The 18,494-nt window shown below is 39.3% G+C and overlaps 1 protein-coding gene and 1 gene segment (V, D, J or C); both read left to right on the forward strand.

Moving 5' to 3' along the window:
* Nucleotides 1–18,494, forward strand: part of LOC115363486 (uncharacterized) — a 381,300-nt gene that overhangs the window by 183,926 nt on the left and 178,880 nt on the right. The window lies entirely within an intron of this gene.
* LOC115363593 (Ig heavy chain V region XIG14-like) lies at nt 8,590–9,047 on the forward strand. The segment is given in 2 exon segments: nt 8,590–8,632; nt 8,743–9,047. Coding segments are annotated over 2 exon segments (348 nt in total).

The following is an 18,494-nucleotide window of genomic DNA, read 5'->3' on the forward strand; positions in this document are numbered from 1 at the left end:
CCAACACAGACACTTAGAGGACAGAGTGTGTGGACTGAAGATGCAGCTGTGTGTTTGTGTGAGCAAGAGACTCTGTCCCCTGGAGACACAGAGCTACAAACAAGTGGCTCACATGGAGAAAGAAGATCAGACAAACATGCAGCCAAACATCATATTCATGGGTTTATTAACAGACACAGTTTGGCAATGATGCAATGCCACAATTATATATTGATCATGAATACTTTAAATCTGTGTTAGTCAATGTATTTGAAGAAAGTGGTGCTAGTAGGCTTACTTGATATATACTGTAACTTTGCATTAGTTCCTAATAGCTGTGTTAAGACTGACTAAAAAAAAAAAAAAAAAAAAAAAAATTACATGTTGTGAAAATGTAATGTCACAAAAAGTGCACGTTTTAGTTTTTCATTTTGAGGAAATTTTCATTGAAGGCTGCAGACTGTGTATTAAATTACTGAGCTCAGTGGTTTGACTTCACGGAACAACTGCACAAAAAATCATGGACTTTTTTCATCTCATGCATCAATTCATCATTGGTAAATAAAAACTATTCCTATTGTGAGAATTTGATTAAAAAAAAAAAATGCACTTATATTGTAACTGTATGTCATTGCGAGTTTAATTTTAGTCTATGCTGTTTATTCAAATATAATTAAATGATCACACTTATTCTCCTCAATATGCAAATGAGTGTGTGAGTCTGAGCACAAAAGGAGGAGAAATGTGTGTGTGTGTCAGTCAGAGGACAGAAGAGCTGACATCAGATCAGCTTCAACATAAACCATGTTCTCTGGAGCTGTGATACTGCTGCTGGCAGCTGGATCCTGTGAGTAGCTTTCAGTGGATTCCTACTAATAAACCCATCATAAAGGCTGCAGAGTGACATGAATGATGTGGATCATCCTGATGTTTGTCTCCACAGGTGTGTACAGTATTGATCTGATCCAGCCAGACTCAGTGGTTGTGCAGCCTGGACAGTCTTTGTCCATCACCTGTCGGCCCTCTGGCTATGCCTTGACTGATAACAGCTATGCAACAGGTTGGGTCAGACACTGTAAAGGAAAACCAATGGACTGGATTTTCCATCAGTGGGGAGGAGGCAGCTTTCATCAAAATGATGCTCTGAAGAACAAGTTCAGCTACAGCAGAGACACTTCTGCTGGAACGGTGACTATGAAAGGGCAGAATCTGCAGCCTGAGGACACAGCTGTGTATAACTGTGTTCGCTGTCCCACAGAGATACAAACCACCAGCAGACCTGCACAAAAACCCAGCACACTGCATCACTCAAACACACACACAAACACATGTTGTACTGGGTGTAGATCTTAGTGTATGTTGAAGAATAAGCTTCTTTTATGATTCACTCTAAAAAGATTTGTCTGAACAGAAAAGTCTTTAGCAGGAAATAAATGTGTGTGTTTTTTTCTTCTAAGAGGCTTTGAACATATGATTGTTGTGTTTCTATGTTTGTGTTTTTACTGGGTATGAGATAACCAAAGTTTAATCCTATTTGAACCACAAAGTTACATTTTTTAATAGATGGGCAAATAAATACACAGAGCATTTTGTTTTTGTTTACGTTTTGAGAATTTCACCAATAAATCAAAACTTAATCATGATATTTAAGTTAACAACTGAAAGTATTTGTTTTTTATTTATTTGCCCAATCAAATCCAATGAATAAGATAAAAGTTAGGCAGTGTGACATTTGTTTTTTAGTTGAATTTAGAGGAGGTGCTTCATTTGTAAAAATTAATCCAAATATTTTGTAGTACAATGTATTTGTTGATGAACATTATTAAATATATTTGATGTAATTATTGTCACACAAATATTTGCTGCTCTGCCAGTCTGCTGCAGCATATTGCCTCCTGCCTCATTCTGTGTCTGATGTTTCAGCCTTTTTGTTCCATTATTTCCTGATTCACATAAACTTTGAATTTCAAGTTTTGAATTTGGCGGCCCTCCTACTCAGCAGCAGGGTCTGATTTGATTCACTGTCCTTTTCACATCATCTATACTGTTACTCACCAGTCAAATGAATTCAAATTTATTTAATTAATTAAAATGACCTTTCTCTTGTTTCTGAAATCCTGATGCAAATCACAGTGAAAAGGAAACTTGTGATGTGCAAAACAGAAAGGGGTATCCTAAACACAATATATTTAATATATATTAAAATTCATCTTTATTTTAACTTTTTTTGGCCTTGTATCCATCCACCTTCTATGTGGCTTACAGTCCCTTTCTTTGCATGATGTACCCTTCTTAGCCAAAGACAGCACAGTCACTGATACTTTTCTTCTCTCCTGATAGAGAGAGTCCCTCCCTCCTAAATTCCCCATGCAAATCCAGAGTGTCAGAGTGTGTACTTGTGTCCTCCTGCTGACTTGTTGTCTTGTTCTTTTGGGTGGAGCAGCTGAGTTCACATCTTCAGCCTCAGGATGATGGACAAACTCTCTCTTCTGCTCACAGCTCTCTGTCTGCTATGAGAGTTGTCATTTTTCATGCTGCTATACTGACATAATGACAAATATACTGATTGTTATCTTTTACTACTTCTGACTCTCTCTCTCTCTCTCTCTCTCTCTCTCTCTCTCTCTCTCTCTCTCTCTCTCTCTCTCTCTCTCCCCTGTGGTTTTTCTCCTTTTTCTCTGTCAGGCTTGAATGGCCAGGCTATGGAGTACATTCCCTCCAGTCCAGTGCTGAAAAAGCCTGGGGAAACTCTCAGTCTTTCCTGCAGGGGAACTGGCTTCACTTTCAGCTGCTGTGTTATGAGCTGGATAAGAAAACCTGCAGGAAAAGGACTGGAATGGATAGGGAGCGGTTACTCTGATGCCAGTCGCAACACTTACACAAGCAGTGTGCAAGGACGCATAGAAATCATTAGAGATGACAGCAACAGCATGGTGTATATCAGACTGTCCAACTTACAGCCAGAGGACTCTGCAGTGTATTTCTGTGCCAAAGAGCCACAGTGATGTGAATGAGCAGAGGAGCTGAACAAAAACCTCAATGAATTTATTTTTACAAAGATCAACAGGGGGCAGTAGCAGATCAGACATGTGATGAAACTAAGAACACACACACACACACACACACACACACACACACACACACACACGCGCACACATATCATTTGAGGGTCCTACCAGCATGCACTGCAGCACTGTAATGGTTAAATCTTGGTGGAGCAGATTTGAACACAAATGAACATATTTGAATATGACACTTTATGACTATTACTTTAAAGCACCATGTGGGTTGTTGAACAAATGCTTAGCTGAATTTGATCAAGATGAAAAATAAAATGAAAATGTTGAGGAGAATCTCTATTATTATGAGGATATTAGGAGTTTTAAATACTCTACATGCACATATTATGGAGAAAATAATGAAATACTTTTCCAGCCTCTCCTGCCTCACTACATATCGTGTATTCTTCTAATTTTAATTTTGTTCCAAAGTATGCAAAGATAATTCAGCCTGGCTTGGTTACCAAATCATGGTGTAAAGACTAAGCAAATTGTTAGAAAATTGATTGAATAAACAGTTTTAGCCTTATTATTTTTTAAGACAACAATTGGCAATCCATGCTTTCAGTGCACGTAATGCTACAGTCCATCCTCCTTTTATGTGATGTGAGTGTTGTGCTGTATGCAAAGCTGACTTCCTTCTAGTTTGCTATAAACACTTGATATCACACTGTCAGCTGAGGCAGACCAAGAGAAGCTCCCACCAGTTGACCTTCAACACCAAGCATGTTCTCTGTAGCTCTGCTGCTGCTGCTGGCTGCTGGATCCTGTGAGTCTCTTTGAGGGACAAACACACACTCTATCATCACACTGCACCACTTCTTTATTATTATTCCACTGTCAGATACACTAATACGTTGAATATTTTCTCCTCCACAGGTGTGAAATGTGAAACGTTGACACAGCCAGCATCTCTGACTGTCCGGCCAGGTCAAACTCTGACCATCACCTGTCAGGTCTCTTATTCTCTTAGCAGCGCTTACACAGCTTGGATCAGACAGCCTGCAGGGAAAGTAATGGAGTGGATTGGAATGAAATATACTGGAGCAGAATACTACAAAGATTCACTGAAAAACAAGTTCAGTATTTCCTTAGACTCTTCCAGCAACACAGTGACTCTAACTGGACAGAATGTGCAGCCTGAAGACACTGCTGTGTATTATTGTGCCAGACAGCCACAGTGACACAAACCATTGGTAGAGCTGTACAAAAACCCCTCAGTTCCTGAACACTTGGAACATGAAGCCACCAGAGGAGGCAGCCTCAGTCCACTGATTAATTTAATGCCATGTGGTTCTGTGAGCAAGAGACTCTGTCCCCTGGAGACACAGAGCTACAAACAAGTGGCTCACATGGAGAAAGAAGATCAGACAAACATGCAGCCAAACATCATATTCATGTGTTTATTAACAGACACAGTTTAACAATCATATATTGGTGATTGATGCTGCGAATCTGTTTTAGTTAATGCAAGATCATGTATTTGTACACAGTAGTGGTTTGACTTCACATAACAACTGCACCAAAAATCATGAATTATCTTCATCACATACGTTAATTCTCTTTTAGTCGGTCACTCATCTACAAAGCACCATTAAACAAAAGTAATTCTGAAATTTCAGTTTTGTCCAAGTAACAACTATTCAACTATTAAATTAAAGAGTTCACATGTATGGTAATTGTATGTCATTGTGAGAAAATGGATTTGTATGTTGTTTATTCAAATACAATTAAACTATTTCAGTTATTCTCTTCAAGAGCACACAGACACACACACACACACACACACACAGTCATAGAAAAAGAAAACATAAGAACAACCAACAATAATTATAACAAGAATAATAGTGCTGAACTATCATGTGCTACCACAGTTATGCAGACGACACACAAATCTACATAACCATATCACCAGGGGACGATGGTCCAGTACAAGCACTGAGTAAGTGCATTGAACAAATCAACAATTGGATGTGCCAGAATTTCCTTCAGTTAAACAAAGACAAAACTGAAGTAATTGTTTTTGGAGCCAAGGAAGAAAGATTAAAAGTTAGCGCTCAGCTTCAGTCAATAATGTTAAAAACCACAAACCAAGCCAGAAATCTTGGTGTCGTCATGGACTCAGACCTGAATTTCAACAGCCACATTAAGACAGTTACAAAGTCAGCCTACTATCACCTTAAGAATATATCAAGAATTAAAAGACTTATGTCTCAGCAGGATTTGGAAAAACTTGTCCATGCATTTATCTTCAGTAGACTTGACTACTGTAATGCTGTCTTCACAGGTCTCCCTAAAAAATCCATCAAACAGCTGCAGTTGATTCAGAATGCTGCTGCTCGAGTCCTCACTAAGACCAAGAAAGTGGATCATATCACTCCAGTTCTCAGATCTTTACACTGGCTTCCTGTGTGTCAAAGAATTGATTTCAAGATATTGCTGTTGGTTTATAAAGCACTAAATGGTTTAGGGCCAAAATACATCTCTGATCTACTGCTAAATTATGAACCATCCAGACCTCTTAGGTCGTCTGGGACAGGTCTACTTTCTGTCCCCAGAGTAAAAACTAAACATGGAGAAGCAGCGTTTAGTTTTTATGCTCCACATATCTGGAACAAACTCCCAGAAAACTGTAGATCTGCTGCGACTCTCAGTTCTTTTAAATCACAGCTGAAGACTTTTCTGTTTGCCACTGCCTTCCATTAAACCACATTAAGGTTTAATATTTTATGATGCACTGTAACTTTTAACTTCCTGTTCTATCTTATTCTCCTTATAGCTTCTTTTTATTAATTGTTTTTTTTTTTATGCACTGTAACGTTTAACTTCCTGTTCTATCTTATTCTCCTTTTAGCTTCTTTTATTAATTGTTTTTTTTTATGCACTGTAACGTTTGACTTCCTGTTCTATCTTATTCTCCTTTTAGCTTCTTTTTATTAATTGTTTTTATGTATGTTTTCTTGTGTTGCTTTTATATTGTTTCTCTATGTAAAGCACTTTGAATTGCCTTGTCGCTGAAATGTGCTATACAAATAAACTTGCCTTGCCTTGCCTTGCCTTTAAAAGTCCTTTGTTATAAGTTCAAGAAGTCAGAAGAAAAGAATTACATCAGAAGACCTGAACACATTAAGCACGAAGATTTTTTTTAATGAAAGAACTTCATAAAGACAGATACACAGAAAAGACAACAACAAAAAAAAGTTTTAAATTTGCTCTAGTGAAACAAGATTTTCTTTATTGGTTCTGCAACAGAGCTACACATGGTGAGTTTCAGCTTCAAATCAAAATTAATTTGTCCCTCACTGATTAATCCACAGTCACATGCAAGAGTCACTATGAGATAAAATCACTGACCTCAGACAACATCAAATGGCACATCAATCAAATTTTATTCAATTTGTCCATTTCTGCAGTGAAGACCAATCCACTGCAGTGCTGTCGTCCCTCCCTGTGAGGAGGAGTCAATGCAAAACTTTGATGTCTCCCATCTCTACTTATGTGACTGCAGAGAGGATGACAGACAACAGTGGCCACACACTTGAACATGATGGGCTATAGGACAGGACTGCTGCTTTTAACTCTCTGCTGGGCAGGTCAACATTTTCACTCACCTGGATTTGACAGCGTCTTCATTCCAATCCGTACTTCATGCATGTGATGCTTTTCTGTTTTGTGTTGCCAGGTATTGATGGTCAGACTCTGACACAATCTGAACCAGTGGTTAAAAAGCCTGCAGAGTCCCACAGATTGACCTGCACAGCCTCTGGATTCACATTCAGCAGCTATTCCATGCACTGGATCAGACAGGCTCCTGGGAAAGGACTGGAGTGGATCGCCTATATCAGCAGCACTGGTGGCAGCACCTACTACTCCCAGTCAGTCCAAGGCCGGTTCACCATCTCCAGAGACAACAGCAGACAGCAGCTGTATCTCCAGATGAACAGTCTGAAGACTGAAGACTCTGCTGTTTATTATTGTGCTCGAGAGCCACAGTGACTGGAGTTGGTGGAGCAGCTGTGCAAAATCCTCCAGTCCTCATCCTCACTGCTCTCTTATGGTGGCAGCATTTTATGACTGGGATTTTAAGGATTTTTCCAGAACAAATAATTACACCAAAGTTGAAAACATCATATTACTTTCATGACAGAGCATCATAAACACATTTTCGATATCACGTAAATAGGTGATGGACAAATCTAAACAATGAAATCATGACAATGTATTTTTCACAAAACCACCAAAACCAATACCTGAATAAAGGAAACACCAGCTGAACATACCAATCAAAAATATCTCTATCTGATGGGGAGTCAAAGGTGAGTTACATTATTATTTGTTGAGATCATGCTGCAGTTCCTTTTTTTAACATTAGAGGGAAGACAAAACAATGTTGTGTCTCTCTTTGATTTCCTTAATGAGACACTCAGCTCCAATCAGCTCCAGTCTGTCACTGAATCTTACCTGACTTTTGAACCACAGCACAAAAGACTGGTTAGAGTTTAATACTCAATAAAGGCCATATCTGGTCAAGAGAGGTGCTTTCATATCTTTTTTAATTTATTTTTTTTATTTTCTCAAATTGAATTCTTCTGAAATATCAGGGATGGTCAAGTTTGACTGACCGTGTAATGTTCCTCTGTCAGTGACAGACACTGACTGAGCCTGAACCAGACGTCAAAAGTCCTGGTGAATCCCACTAACTGAGCTGCACATATTCGGGGTCCAGGGATTTTTTTCTCCGTAGCTGTTATTTTCTTTCTCCCCACTGCCTTTCCTGATAATAAATCATATTGAACATATTTGTACATAATAAACATTTGTACCAAATATATTACACATGCCTTATCACATAAATCATTCAGATTCACCTGCACCTCCAGCTCAAACAACACAAAACAATGGTTATTGGCAACCAAACAGGTAGACGGGTCTCTAACAATGTAACAGACACGTGCAGGGTCAAAGGTCACTGTGCAGGATCAGTGAGTCCACATCAAAATGACTCACTGCAGATTCCCCATGTGCAACCTGGGGGACATTATTTCAATTTCATCGAACAGAAATGATTAGAAACTGAATTTGAAAAAGAAAAAAATGATTGCGTGTATACACTCCCGTGTGCATAGCTGGCATAAATACATAAATGCACATGCATACGAGGGAGAAAAAAATACAAATGAAACACTTGTCCAGCCTCTCCTGCCTAATTACATATTGTGCACTCTTCTAAACTTGATGTCTTTCCAAAGCTTGCCAAGATAATAAAGCTTGGCATATTTACCAATATCAATTTTAAAAACTGAGCCAAAATTTCTTAGCTGTTAAAAGGTCTAGTGAAAATAAAATTTTTCATTTCATAAGAAAAGAAAGAAATTGGCTATTCATACTGTAAACGTTCCTTACACACCAACCCATCCTCCTTTTATATCATGTGAGTGTTGTGCTGTATGCAAAGCTGACTTCCTTCTAGTCTGCTATAAACACTTGATATCACACTGTCAGCTGCGGCAGACCAAGAGAAGCTCCCACCAGTTGACCTTCAACACCAAGCATGTTCTCTGTAGTTCTGCTGCTGCTGCTGGCTGCTGGATCCTGTGAGTGTCTTTGAGGGACAAACACACACTCTATCATCACACTGCACCACTTCTTTATTGTTATTCCACTGTCAAATACACTGATATGTGGTATATTTTCTCCTCCACAGGTGTGAAATGTGAAACGTTGACACAGCCAGCGTCTCTGACTGTCCGGCCAGGTCAAACTCTGACCATCACCTGTCAGGTCTCTTATTCTCTTAGCTATTGGACAGGTTGGATCAGACAGCCTGCAGGGAAAACACTGGAGTGGATTGGAGTGAACGATAGTGGTGGCAGTGAACACTACAAAGATTCACTGAAAAACAAGTTCAGTATTTCTGTAGCCTCTTCCAGCAAGACAGTGACTCTAACTGGACAGAATGTGCAGCCTGAAGACACTGCTGTGTATTATTGTGCCAGAGATCCACAGTGACACAAACCATTGGTAGAGCTGTACAAAAACCCCTCAGTCCCTGAACACTTGGAACATGAAGCCACCAGAGGAGGCAGTCTCACACCACTAACACATTCAAGGCCACTTGCAGGACAGATGTTCTGTAAAGAAAGAAAGAAAGAAAGAAAGAAAGAAAGAAAGAAAGAAACCAATAGACATGACTTTAATCATATACTCATTTTGATTCATAAGTCACTCAGTTTTGTTAAATACCTTGGTGATTATTATTGTTCCATGCTCACAAACAAAAACAGAAAAACCAAATGGTTGACTGGTTGATCATATTTTTAATGAAAAAATAATCACATTGTGTTCCTCTGAGGTTCCTACCAGTTCACCTGAAACACCAACATTTTTATTGTTTTAACACATTCAAGGCCACTTCTCTGATGAAGAGTCACTGATGGGAGGCTAATTTATTCAACTGCAATAAAGTCTTTTAACATAGCACAGTATGTAATGGAATGATATAATGGTATAACATAATAATCAGTCTTGTGATTACAGAACCCATTCCTACCTCAGCTTGGACATTAACATGAAAATCTGTCAGTTCTGACCCAGGGTAGGGCTTCCTCCTTGTTGCTGCATGTCTGGACTCACTGTTTGTCCGTGAGTCTGTGAGTGCCAATGTAGCTGAATATGTCGACACTGTATGTGTGTTTGCACAGCAGGTGTGTCTGTCTGTCCTCTTTCTCAGATCTGGAGGCAGTGTTTGTACAGTGAACATTCATTCTCTAATTTTACAAAATGACTGAGAGACCAATCCACTGCAGTGCTGTCGTCCCTCCCTGTGAGGAGGAGTCAATGCAAAACTTTGACGTCTCCCATCTCTACTTATGTGACTGCAGAGAGGATGACAGACAACAGTGGTCACACACTTTAACATGATGGGCTATAGGACAGGACTGCTGCTTTTAACTCTCTGCTGGGCAGGTCAACATTTTCACTCACCTGGATTTGACAGCGTCTTCATTCCAATCCGTACTTCATGCATGTGATGCTTTTCTGTTTTGTGTTGCCAGGTGTTGATGGTCAGACTCTGACACAATCTGAACCAGTGGTGAAAAAGCCTGCAGAGTCCCACACATTGACCTGCACAGCCTCTGGATTCTCATTCAGCAGCTACTACATGAACTGGATCAGACAGGCTCCTGGGAAAGGACTGGAGTGGATCGCCTTCATCAACACTGGTGGTGGCACCTCCTACTCCCAGTCAGTCCAAGGCCGGTTCGCCATCTCCAGAGACAACAGCAAAGAGCAGCTGTATCTCCAGATGAACAGTCTGAAGACTGAAGACTCTGCTGTTTATTATTGTGCTCGACAGCCACAGTGACTGGAGTTGCTGGAGCAGCTGTACAAAATCCTCCAGTCCTCCCTCTTTGAATTAGCTCTTTGCTTCCAGTGTAAGAAAATAGGAATATTTATATTTACAGAAACACACACGTCCACAAACACACACACATACTCATACCACAATTAATAATAGCAGAGTTAAACTGTGATGGTCTTTAAAAAAAACAAAAAAAAAAAACAAGAGCTGAGCTCATAACATGAATGAAGTTTTTTTCATGAAAAAACTGTCAACAAAAATCGTGAAAAAAGACAATCACTGAACAAAAAGCAGTTGATCAAAAATAAGTTTTATTTTTAAGTTTGTTCTTCATCTCATCCACATGACAAATTCCCAGCTTTTCTTCTATTCATTATGAGAAACTTGTTTTACACTTTGTACAGGAAGGAGGTTTTTATTGTATAAGTCATATGTAGAAAAAATGTGCAAACTTTTTTTTTGCAAAGTAGTTCTACTGATTCATGCGTAGTTACAGTGCAATTATAATTAGCAACAACAAAATCATCGTCATCATCATTATCATCATCATCAACAACAGCAACAAAAAAAGAGCATAATAACAACACAAAGATATAAACACAAAAATTACTTCCGAATATGTTCAAATTTACTCCAGACTATTTTTTTTTTTTTTTTTTTTTTGGGCAACCACATCACAAACTTCTTAGTGTCATATTTGCAACTGTTTTTCAGTTGAATTTACACTTATAATTTTGAAAATATTACTTGCAAATAAGATGCAAATAAGGAGCCAGCATCACAGTCTCCTCCCCTCCTCCTGTACAGTATATATGTTTTGTCCTCTCAGTCTCATGTTAGCCTCTCTCAGCTGACTCCACAAATTTCCACCATGACAGCTGTAGAAAGTGTCTTCCTCCTGGCTCTCATCTCAGGTGAGTGAAGCGTACTTGTCTGTATCCAGTGGAGGAAAAGAGGAAAAGAGCTTTGATTGTCTGCTGGCTTCCCACCGTCTAAACTCTGTGTCTCTCTCAGCTGCTCAGGGCCAGTCCCTCACCTCCTCAGAGCCAGTGGTCAAGAGAGCTGGACAGTCAGTCACTCTGTCCTGCAAAGTGTCTGGACTTCCTCTTGCTTGGCTGCACTGGATTCGCCAGAAACCAGGCAGGGGACTGGAATGGATTGGACGCATTGATAGTGGAACTGGCACAATATTTGCCCAAGCTGTCCAAGGCCAGTTCAGCATCACCAAAGACAGTTCCCAAAAATGCAGTGTTCTTAGAGGTTAAGAGTCTGAATCCTGAAGACTCTGCAGTTTATTATTGTGCTCGAGAGTCACAGTGACACAGGAGCCTGTGAAGCTGTGCAAAAACTGATCCATACTGATCTGTTTACAAAGCACTGAAGCATGTCAGAGCTGGAAAAACACATTCACCAAGAAAACATGAACACCCAAAAATAATCACATTTATTTCACATTTCATAGGAGGGGTTGTAGCAATCCAGTGTGCCACAATCCAGGGTAATCACTCTATACTGAAGTCTACTTCAGATGTTTTAAGAATGATTTACTATAAGAATTTACTCTTACATTTATTTTGACACCTCGCTAGAGTTATTTCCACATAACAGTAAGTGTTGATGGTAGGCCAACAATATATGTCTCCTCCTTTGTACAAAGGAGGCAACAGTGATCGCAATAACTATCACTCAATAGCCAAACTTTACTTTCTGGAAAAAAAAAAAATCCTGGAATTGAATGTCCAACTTAATGTGTTGTTCTCTAAATATTCAGTTTTGAACCCTCACCAGTCTAGTTTTAGACCTATGCATGGTACCATCTCTGCTGTTACAATACTTGTAGATGATATTGTTTCTTGTGTGGAAAAAAAGCATATTGTTTTGCTGACTCTGGACAACATGCTGTTGAAAACCTGTAACTTTCTTTTAGTGCTCTTCAACGTGCACTTGTCAACCTTGAACTAGTACTAAAAGCACACAAAACAACATTCATGCTAGAGTAACAAATATTGATTTTAATAGGCTACATCAATCCACATCGATCCTCTCTCTTTCACTGAAAAAAACACAGTAACAATATGAATATTTTATCATGTGTATCAAATTCCTTCAGTTGCTAATCATTAAAGCCAGTTCCCCTCCTTCATTTGATAATCCTTTGATTTTCTCTCTCTGTGAGGAGTCAATGCAAAACTCTGCTCTCCTCCATCTGTATTTATCTCACTCCAAACTGAAAGAGAGACCAAACTGCTGACCAGACAAACTCCAATACTCACCATGGCAGTAGCTACATGTCTCACCTTTCTGATGATATCAACTTTCACTGGTGAACGGCACAAGAACGCTTCACACTTTTTAATTTTTTTCTGTAAAGGGTTTTGTTTGGCTCTAATCTCATCCAGCTGTTTTTCTCTCCAGGTGTTTGCAGTCAGACTCTGACCCAGTCTGAACCAGTGGTGAAGCGGCCTGGAGAATCCCACAAACTGACCTGTACATATGCAGGGATATCAGATGATGATGCTGCTATCAGCTGGATCAGACAGGCTGAAGGAAAAGCACTGGAATGGGTTGCCCTCATTTCTGCTCCAAGTGGTGCCAATAAACATTATTCTTCATCGGTGCAGAATCGCTTCACCATCTCCAGAGACAACAATGTGGACCAGGTGTATCTCCAGATGAACAGTCTGAAGACTGAAGACTCTGCTGTTTATTATTGTGCTCGAGAGCCACAGTGACTGGAGTTGGTGGAGCAGCTGTACAAAATCCTCCAGTCCTCATCCTCACTGCTCTGTCAGATCAACAACACTCCTACATCTGAGCAGCACTGAAAGCTTTAAATGTATGTTTACAAAAAGAAAAATAATTCATAGCAAATAATTACAACAAATGATCCAAAGTCATCATAAACATAATTTGATATTTCCTAAATATTTGATGAACAATTTTAAATGATCAAATCACGATGATGCTTTTTCACAAAACTACCAAATCCAGAACAACACTTTCGTCACTTAAAGCATCACTGCTTTCTGTACAAATTTCTGTACAAATTTCAACCACAACCATCCCTGTATATGATGAAGTGAAAAGTGAGTGACATTATTTTGTAGTAGAAATCATGCTGCAGTTCTTCTTTGAAACATTAGAGGGCAGCAAATGTTTGTCTCTTCCTTCAGCTCCAGGTTTCTCATGAGTCTTAAATGACTTTGGAGCCTTGGAGCATAAAGACTGGCTAGAGTTTAATCCTCAGACTACAACATGATCATAACTTGACCACAGTAATATGTGTTGACAATTTCCATATTTGTTAAATCTTTATCTTCAAACAAATTAATATAGGACATTTACAAGATAAAAAGGAATTTTCTTTCAGTAAATATGAATCTGCATGTTTTCAAATTAAGATCAAATGATGTCAAATCAACCGAAAAAATCGAGCACAATAAACTTCAGTGGACATGTTGGTGTGATATTAATAAAGATTTAGTAGCACTGGAATTGTATCCTTGACAGGCTTCATACAACTAGAACTATACAACAGGATATGTGTTGTTACCAGAACAGGAACTGATTAAAGAGAAAGGGTGGAATACAATGAATCACACACTGACCATTATACATAATTAGATCAGACGACTGTAATACTCGAGACAAAACAACTTCAATTTAGATCCACTGCTGAGTAGATCCTCTTCAGTCGTACGTTTGATTGTATGCAAAGTGTCCTTCCTGGTTCCTCTGCTATAAAGAGTTGATATGAGGCTGGAAGTTGAAAGAAAAGAGGAAGAGCAGCTCCCACCAGTTCAGCTTCAACACAAACCATGTTGTCTGTAGCTCTGCTGCTGCTGCTGGCTGCTGGATCCTGTGAGTCTCTCTGGATTTGACATCACATTTACAAAACCAGCAGCTCTTCTGGTGCCATGTAACTGGATACTTTGATTTAAAAAAATGTTTGTGTTTTCCACAGGTGTGAAATGTGAAACGTTGACACAGCCAGCGTCTCTGACTGTCCGGCCAGGTCAAACTCTGACCATCACCTGTCAGGTCTCTTATTCTGTTACTGGCTATGCCACTGCTTGGATCAGACAGCCTGCAGGGAAAACACTGGAGTGGATTGGACATGTTGCTGGTAGCAGCACAAACTACAAAGATTCACTGAAAAACAAGTTCAGTATGTCCACAGCCTCTTCCAGCAAGACAGTGACTCTAACGGGACGGAATCTGCAGCCTGAAGACACTGCTGTGTATTATTGTGCCAGAGATCCACAGTGACACAAAGCATTGGTAGAGCTGTACAAAAACCCCTCAGTCCCTGAACACTTGGAACATGAAGCCACCAGAGGAGGCAGCCTCACACCACCAACACATTCAAGGCCACTTCCCTGATGAGAAAGAAAAACAACCACTGAATATATGTTTATTGGAACAGATGTTCCAGAAATAAGAAAAAAGAACAAAACGCAAACAAACAAACAAACAAACAAACAAACAAACAAACAAACAAACAAACAAGAAATTCTTTTCTTTGTTAATCTGTAATTTAGTGATAGACAGGGCGTAAAATTAACACCCGCCAAGCGCCAATGGCGGGTAAAAAATAGTTTGGCGTGTAAAACAAAAACACACACCAGCCAGTGGCCAATAGAAACTTTGGAATTGCATGTGAGTTTTTCTGGGCTATTTTGACCAATGGAAGCGCAGCTTTCGTTCTCAACCACACTAACAGTAGGCCTACTAGCCAATCAGAAGTAGGGCGGGGGCGGGACTTGGGTGTTGACAGTGAGGCGTTCCATGTGCCGTCCTAAGTGAGCCTCGTTAGCCTTCAGTGACGCACTGCAACCCACAGGATGGACCGCAGGTTCATGAAGCCCAGGGAAGACAGCAAAGATGTCTCTTAAACCGATGATGTCGGAGCCGACAGGATTCGGCATGCCTACTTTACATATCCATATCTCCGAGACCGCTTATGACATACAGAAACTTAAAAAACCGTAGGAAACCGGAGAAACGGAGCTTTGCGCCTATATACAGTGCCATTACGGTAACTCCGTAGGACTACTGACACTTCGACCGTCCAATCACAGAAGAGTCCCCGGTGTGTCACATGTTTGTAATATGAGCTTCTCATACCGTAACTCCTGAACCAATGGTGTGACCGAAAAAATTCAGACAGCTTCTGAAAGCAGAGAACCGGAGCTTCCCGATGGTGTGCAAAAGCACTCAGTCATCGCACAATTCTAAAACCATAAAAAGCAAAATAAATCAAGGCGGATTTAGTTTAATTGCGGGGTTAAAAGGGTTAAGAATAAATGGCGCTGGGCTTGGATAGAGTAGAATGGGAGCAATGTGGCAATAGATAGTTACAAGATAGTTACAGTTTTTTTTTCAATTGCTTTACCTCCTTTGTCAACTCAGAAATGCTGGTATCAAAACAGTTTATCCATCGGCCTAATGAGAGGCGCTCTTCCCAAAATAACACATTTTGTTTGCAAAAGGCTCTTACCATGACAAAACATTTCAAACATGCAGCAAAAGCACATTTTGTCACCGCCCAATACAACTCGCAGTCAAGCGACATAATCCAGCCACTCACTCACTTCATACTCAACACCAAAATGCAACACACCTTTTTTAGTCTGAGCAGGTTCAACCTTACTTTTTTCCTGTGTGTATTGCAGTCATATTTTTGACAATTTACATAGTTACATATTGTAAAGCAAGTAGCAAAATCCAATATTTCCCTCAAACAACTCAACTTCTGCCCAAATGAGTAGATTTGTTCAATCAGCTCTACTGTACTGTAACACAGCTGACAACACAATACAAAACACAGCTATCAGTTTGAACAAGGTTCTCCTGTGAGCTACACAATCAAATGTGAACTTACAGTAAAGAACTGCATCCAAACTCAGAAAGACTTTGAAGTGAAATTATACTGTATTGATGGCAAAAACTGAAATACAGTAAGTCACATACAGTATTACACAGAAAAACTCAAAGGAGTTGAGAAAAAAAAATACAGAATACAATTTATAGGCCCCTTTTTTGTAGGTGCATACTGATTGATTGGTGAATGGTGATTTGTGGAAAGGGTAGTGATGCAGGTGCACTAGTGATTTCACAGTGATGCAGCTCATTTCTATCAGCTGTGAGCAGATGTTTTGCTTTTGACTACCATAGTGAAGTCAATGGAGTCAGGGCCGTGTAAATGACACATGTGAGAAGTGTTGTGCAAAAGAGCCTGAAAAATGTGTGAATCCAATGAAAAGGTATGAACACATTTGCAAAACAAAACTTCTGCTGTGGTTTAGAGGTGAAGATGATGACAACGTGGATCCCAGTTTCATTATACTGGAAAAAGCGAATGAAAAAAACTGTAATAGGGTTATTTTCAAATAATGTATATGTTATATGATGAAATTTGCCGCATACATAACTGTATTCTTTAAGTGATGTTTAAGTTTGATTTTCATAATAAAAAACCTATAGTAATTATTTTAAATCAAATAAGGCATGATTTTTTTTTTTTTTTTTTTTTGGCCGGTGAAAAATATTTTTGGCCGGTAAATTTTTGGAGGTCACTAGCCAATGGCAGATGAGGTAAAAAGTTAATTTTACACCCTGGTGATAGATATTAGTTTAATCATACACTGATATTGATTAATGAGTCACTCAGTTTTGTTTCTTGTTGTTGTTATTGTTGTTTCCTATATTGTCATGTATTTTGCACTTCAGGCCTTCTTTTTGAAAATACTGAATGAATGAAAAATCAATGGATCAATGATGGAGTGAATGAAGGATTGAATAATAAACAAACAAATTAATGAATAAATAGGTTCATCAATCACAACTGATTATAACTTAACATTATTCAGTAAAGTGTGCCCTGTTTATAAAAATGTATACGTACATAAATGGTATGTGATGCATGTAGTGCAGAGGGACATCACAATATGATTTGATTATTTAATAATAGTAAAAAAGTGTAACTTTCAGAAACGTTCAGTCGTGTGATTGTTTTGTTCAGCCACTGGCAGTGGGTTTGAAGTGTCACATCATAACCATGTTCATCCTGCATAATATTGGACCTTTACTTGTTGGAGCCTTTACTGTACATGTTCATACAAAGGAAGTAATTTTATAGATTTCAGTGTTCACAAAAAGCAAATCATATCCACCCATGTGTAAAAAGATGGAAATGCACAGAGCTTGTGATTATTCAGAGCCAGATCCACCACTTGTGCTGCAGTGGAGCGTTTTCCACCCACATGATGCACAACTCAAAACAATTAGTTTCTAATCCCCCATCTCTCACATCATTTTTTCAATTCTTTGGAAATTGAATTCAAGACAAACGTCTTGCCAAGATAATTCAGCTCAGGCATTTGAACAAATTTTGGCTTAAATGTTAAATGTTAAACTGAGTCTTGTTTTCTGGTTTTCAGTCCCGTGTCTTTCACCATTGTACCATGGAAACCACAGTATATGTGTGCTAAGATTTACTGATACACATGTCGGTGTTATCAGTGTAAATGTGATATTTTGTCGTGGTCTTTGTCATGTTGAGTGCATCTGACTGCAATAAGACACACAAGGAGTTTCCTAACAGACTAATCAATCAGTCAATCACTTGATCAATTCATAAAAAAGCAAATCATGTGGCTCATGTGGCTACTATGCGCATGCGTCGGCGTCTGCAGCTGTCAGTCGGTGCTCTCCCTAAAACCGTGACTTTTAACCGTTTTTAACCGTTTTAAATCACATTTGAGCGTCTTTTTCTACTATCTGTTCGACCTCGGCTATTTTTACATCAACTCCTTGGCCAGATCTTATCTTTCTATCCATCGGATATGTGTTATTAGTGTTTTTCTCAGTACAACCCTACCCCGGCCTACGTTGACAGCGTGGGAAAACTCACCAGAGCAACCGCATTGCTGCCATCAACTGAGGATTTTACTGGCACCCCTTCGGCACTTGCCAAAGAGGATTTTACTGGGTCTCAAGCTGCTGCCTTTACACCCGAAGCCTGATCTCTCAAGCTGCTGCCTTTACACCCGAAGCCTGATCTAGCCGGTAAGTCCCACTCCTTGATGCTC

The sequence above is a fragment of the Myripristis murdjan genome, chromosome 8 (assembly GCF_902150065.1).
Source record: "Myripristis murdjan chromosome 8, fMyrMur1.1, whole genome shotgun sequence".
In the NCBI taxonomy this organism is placed as follows: domain Eukaryota; kingdom Metazoa; phylum Chordata; class Actinopteri; order Holocentriformes; family Holocentridae; genus Myripristis; species Myripristis murdjan.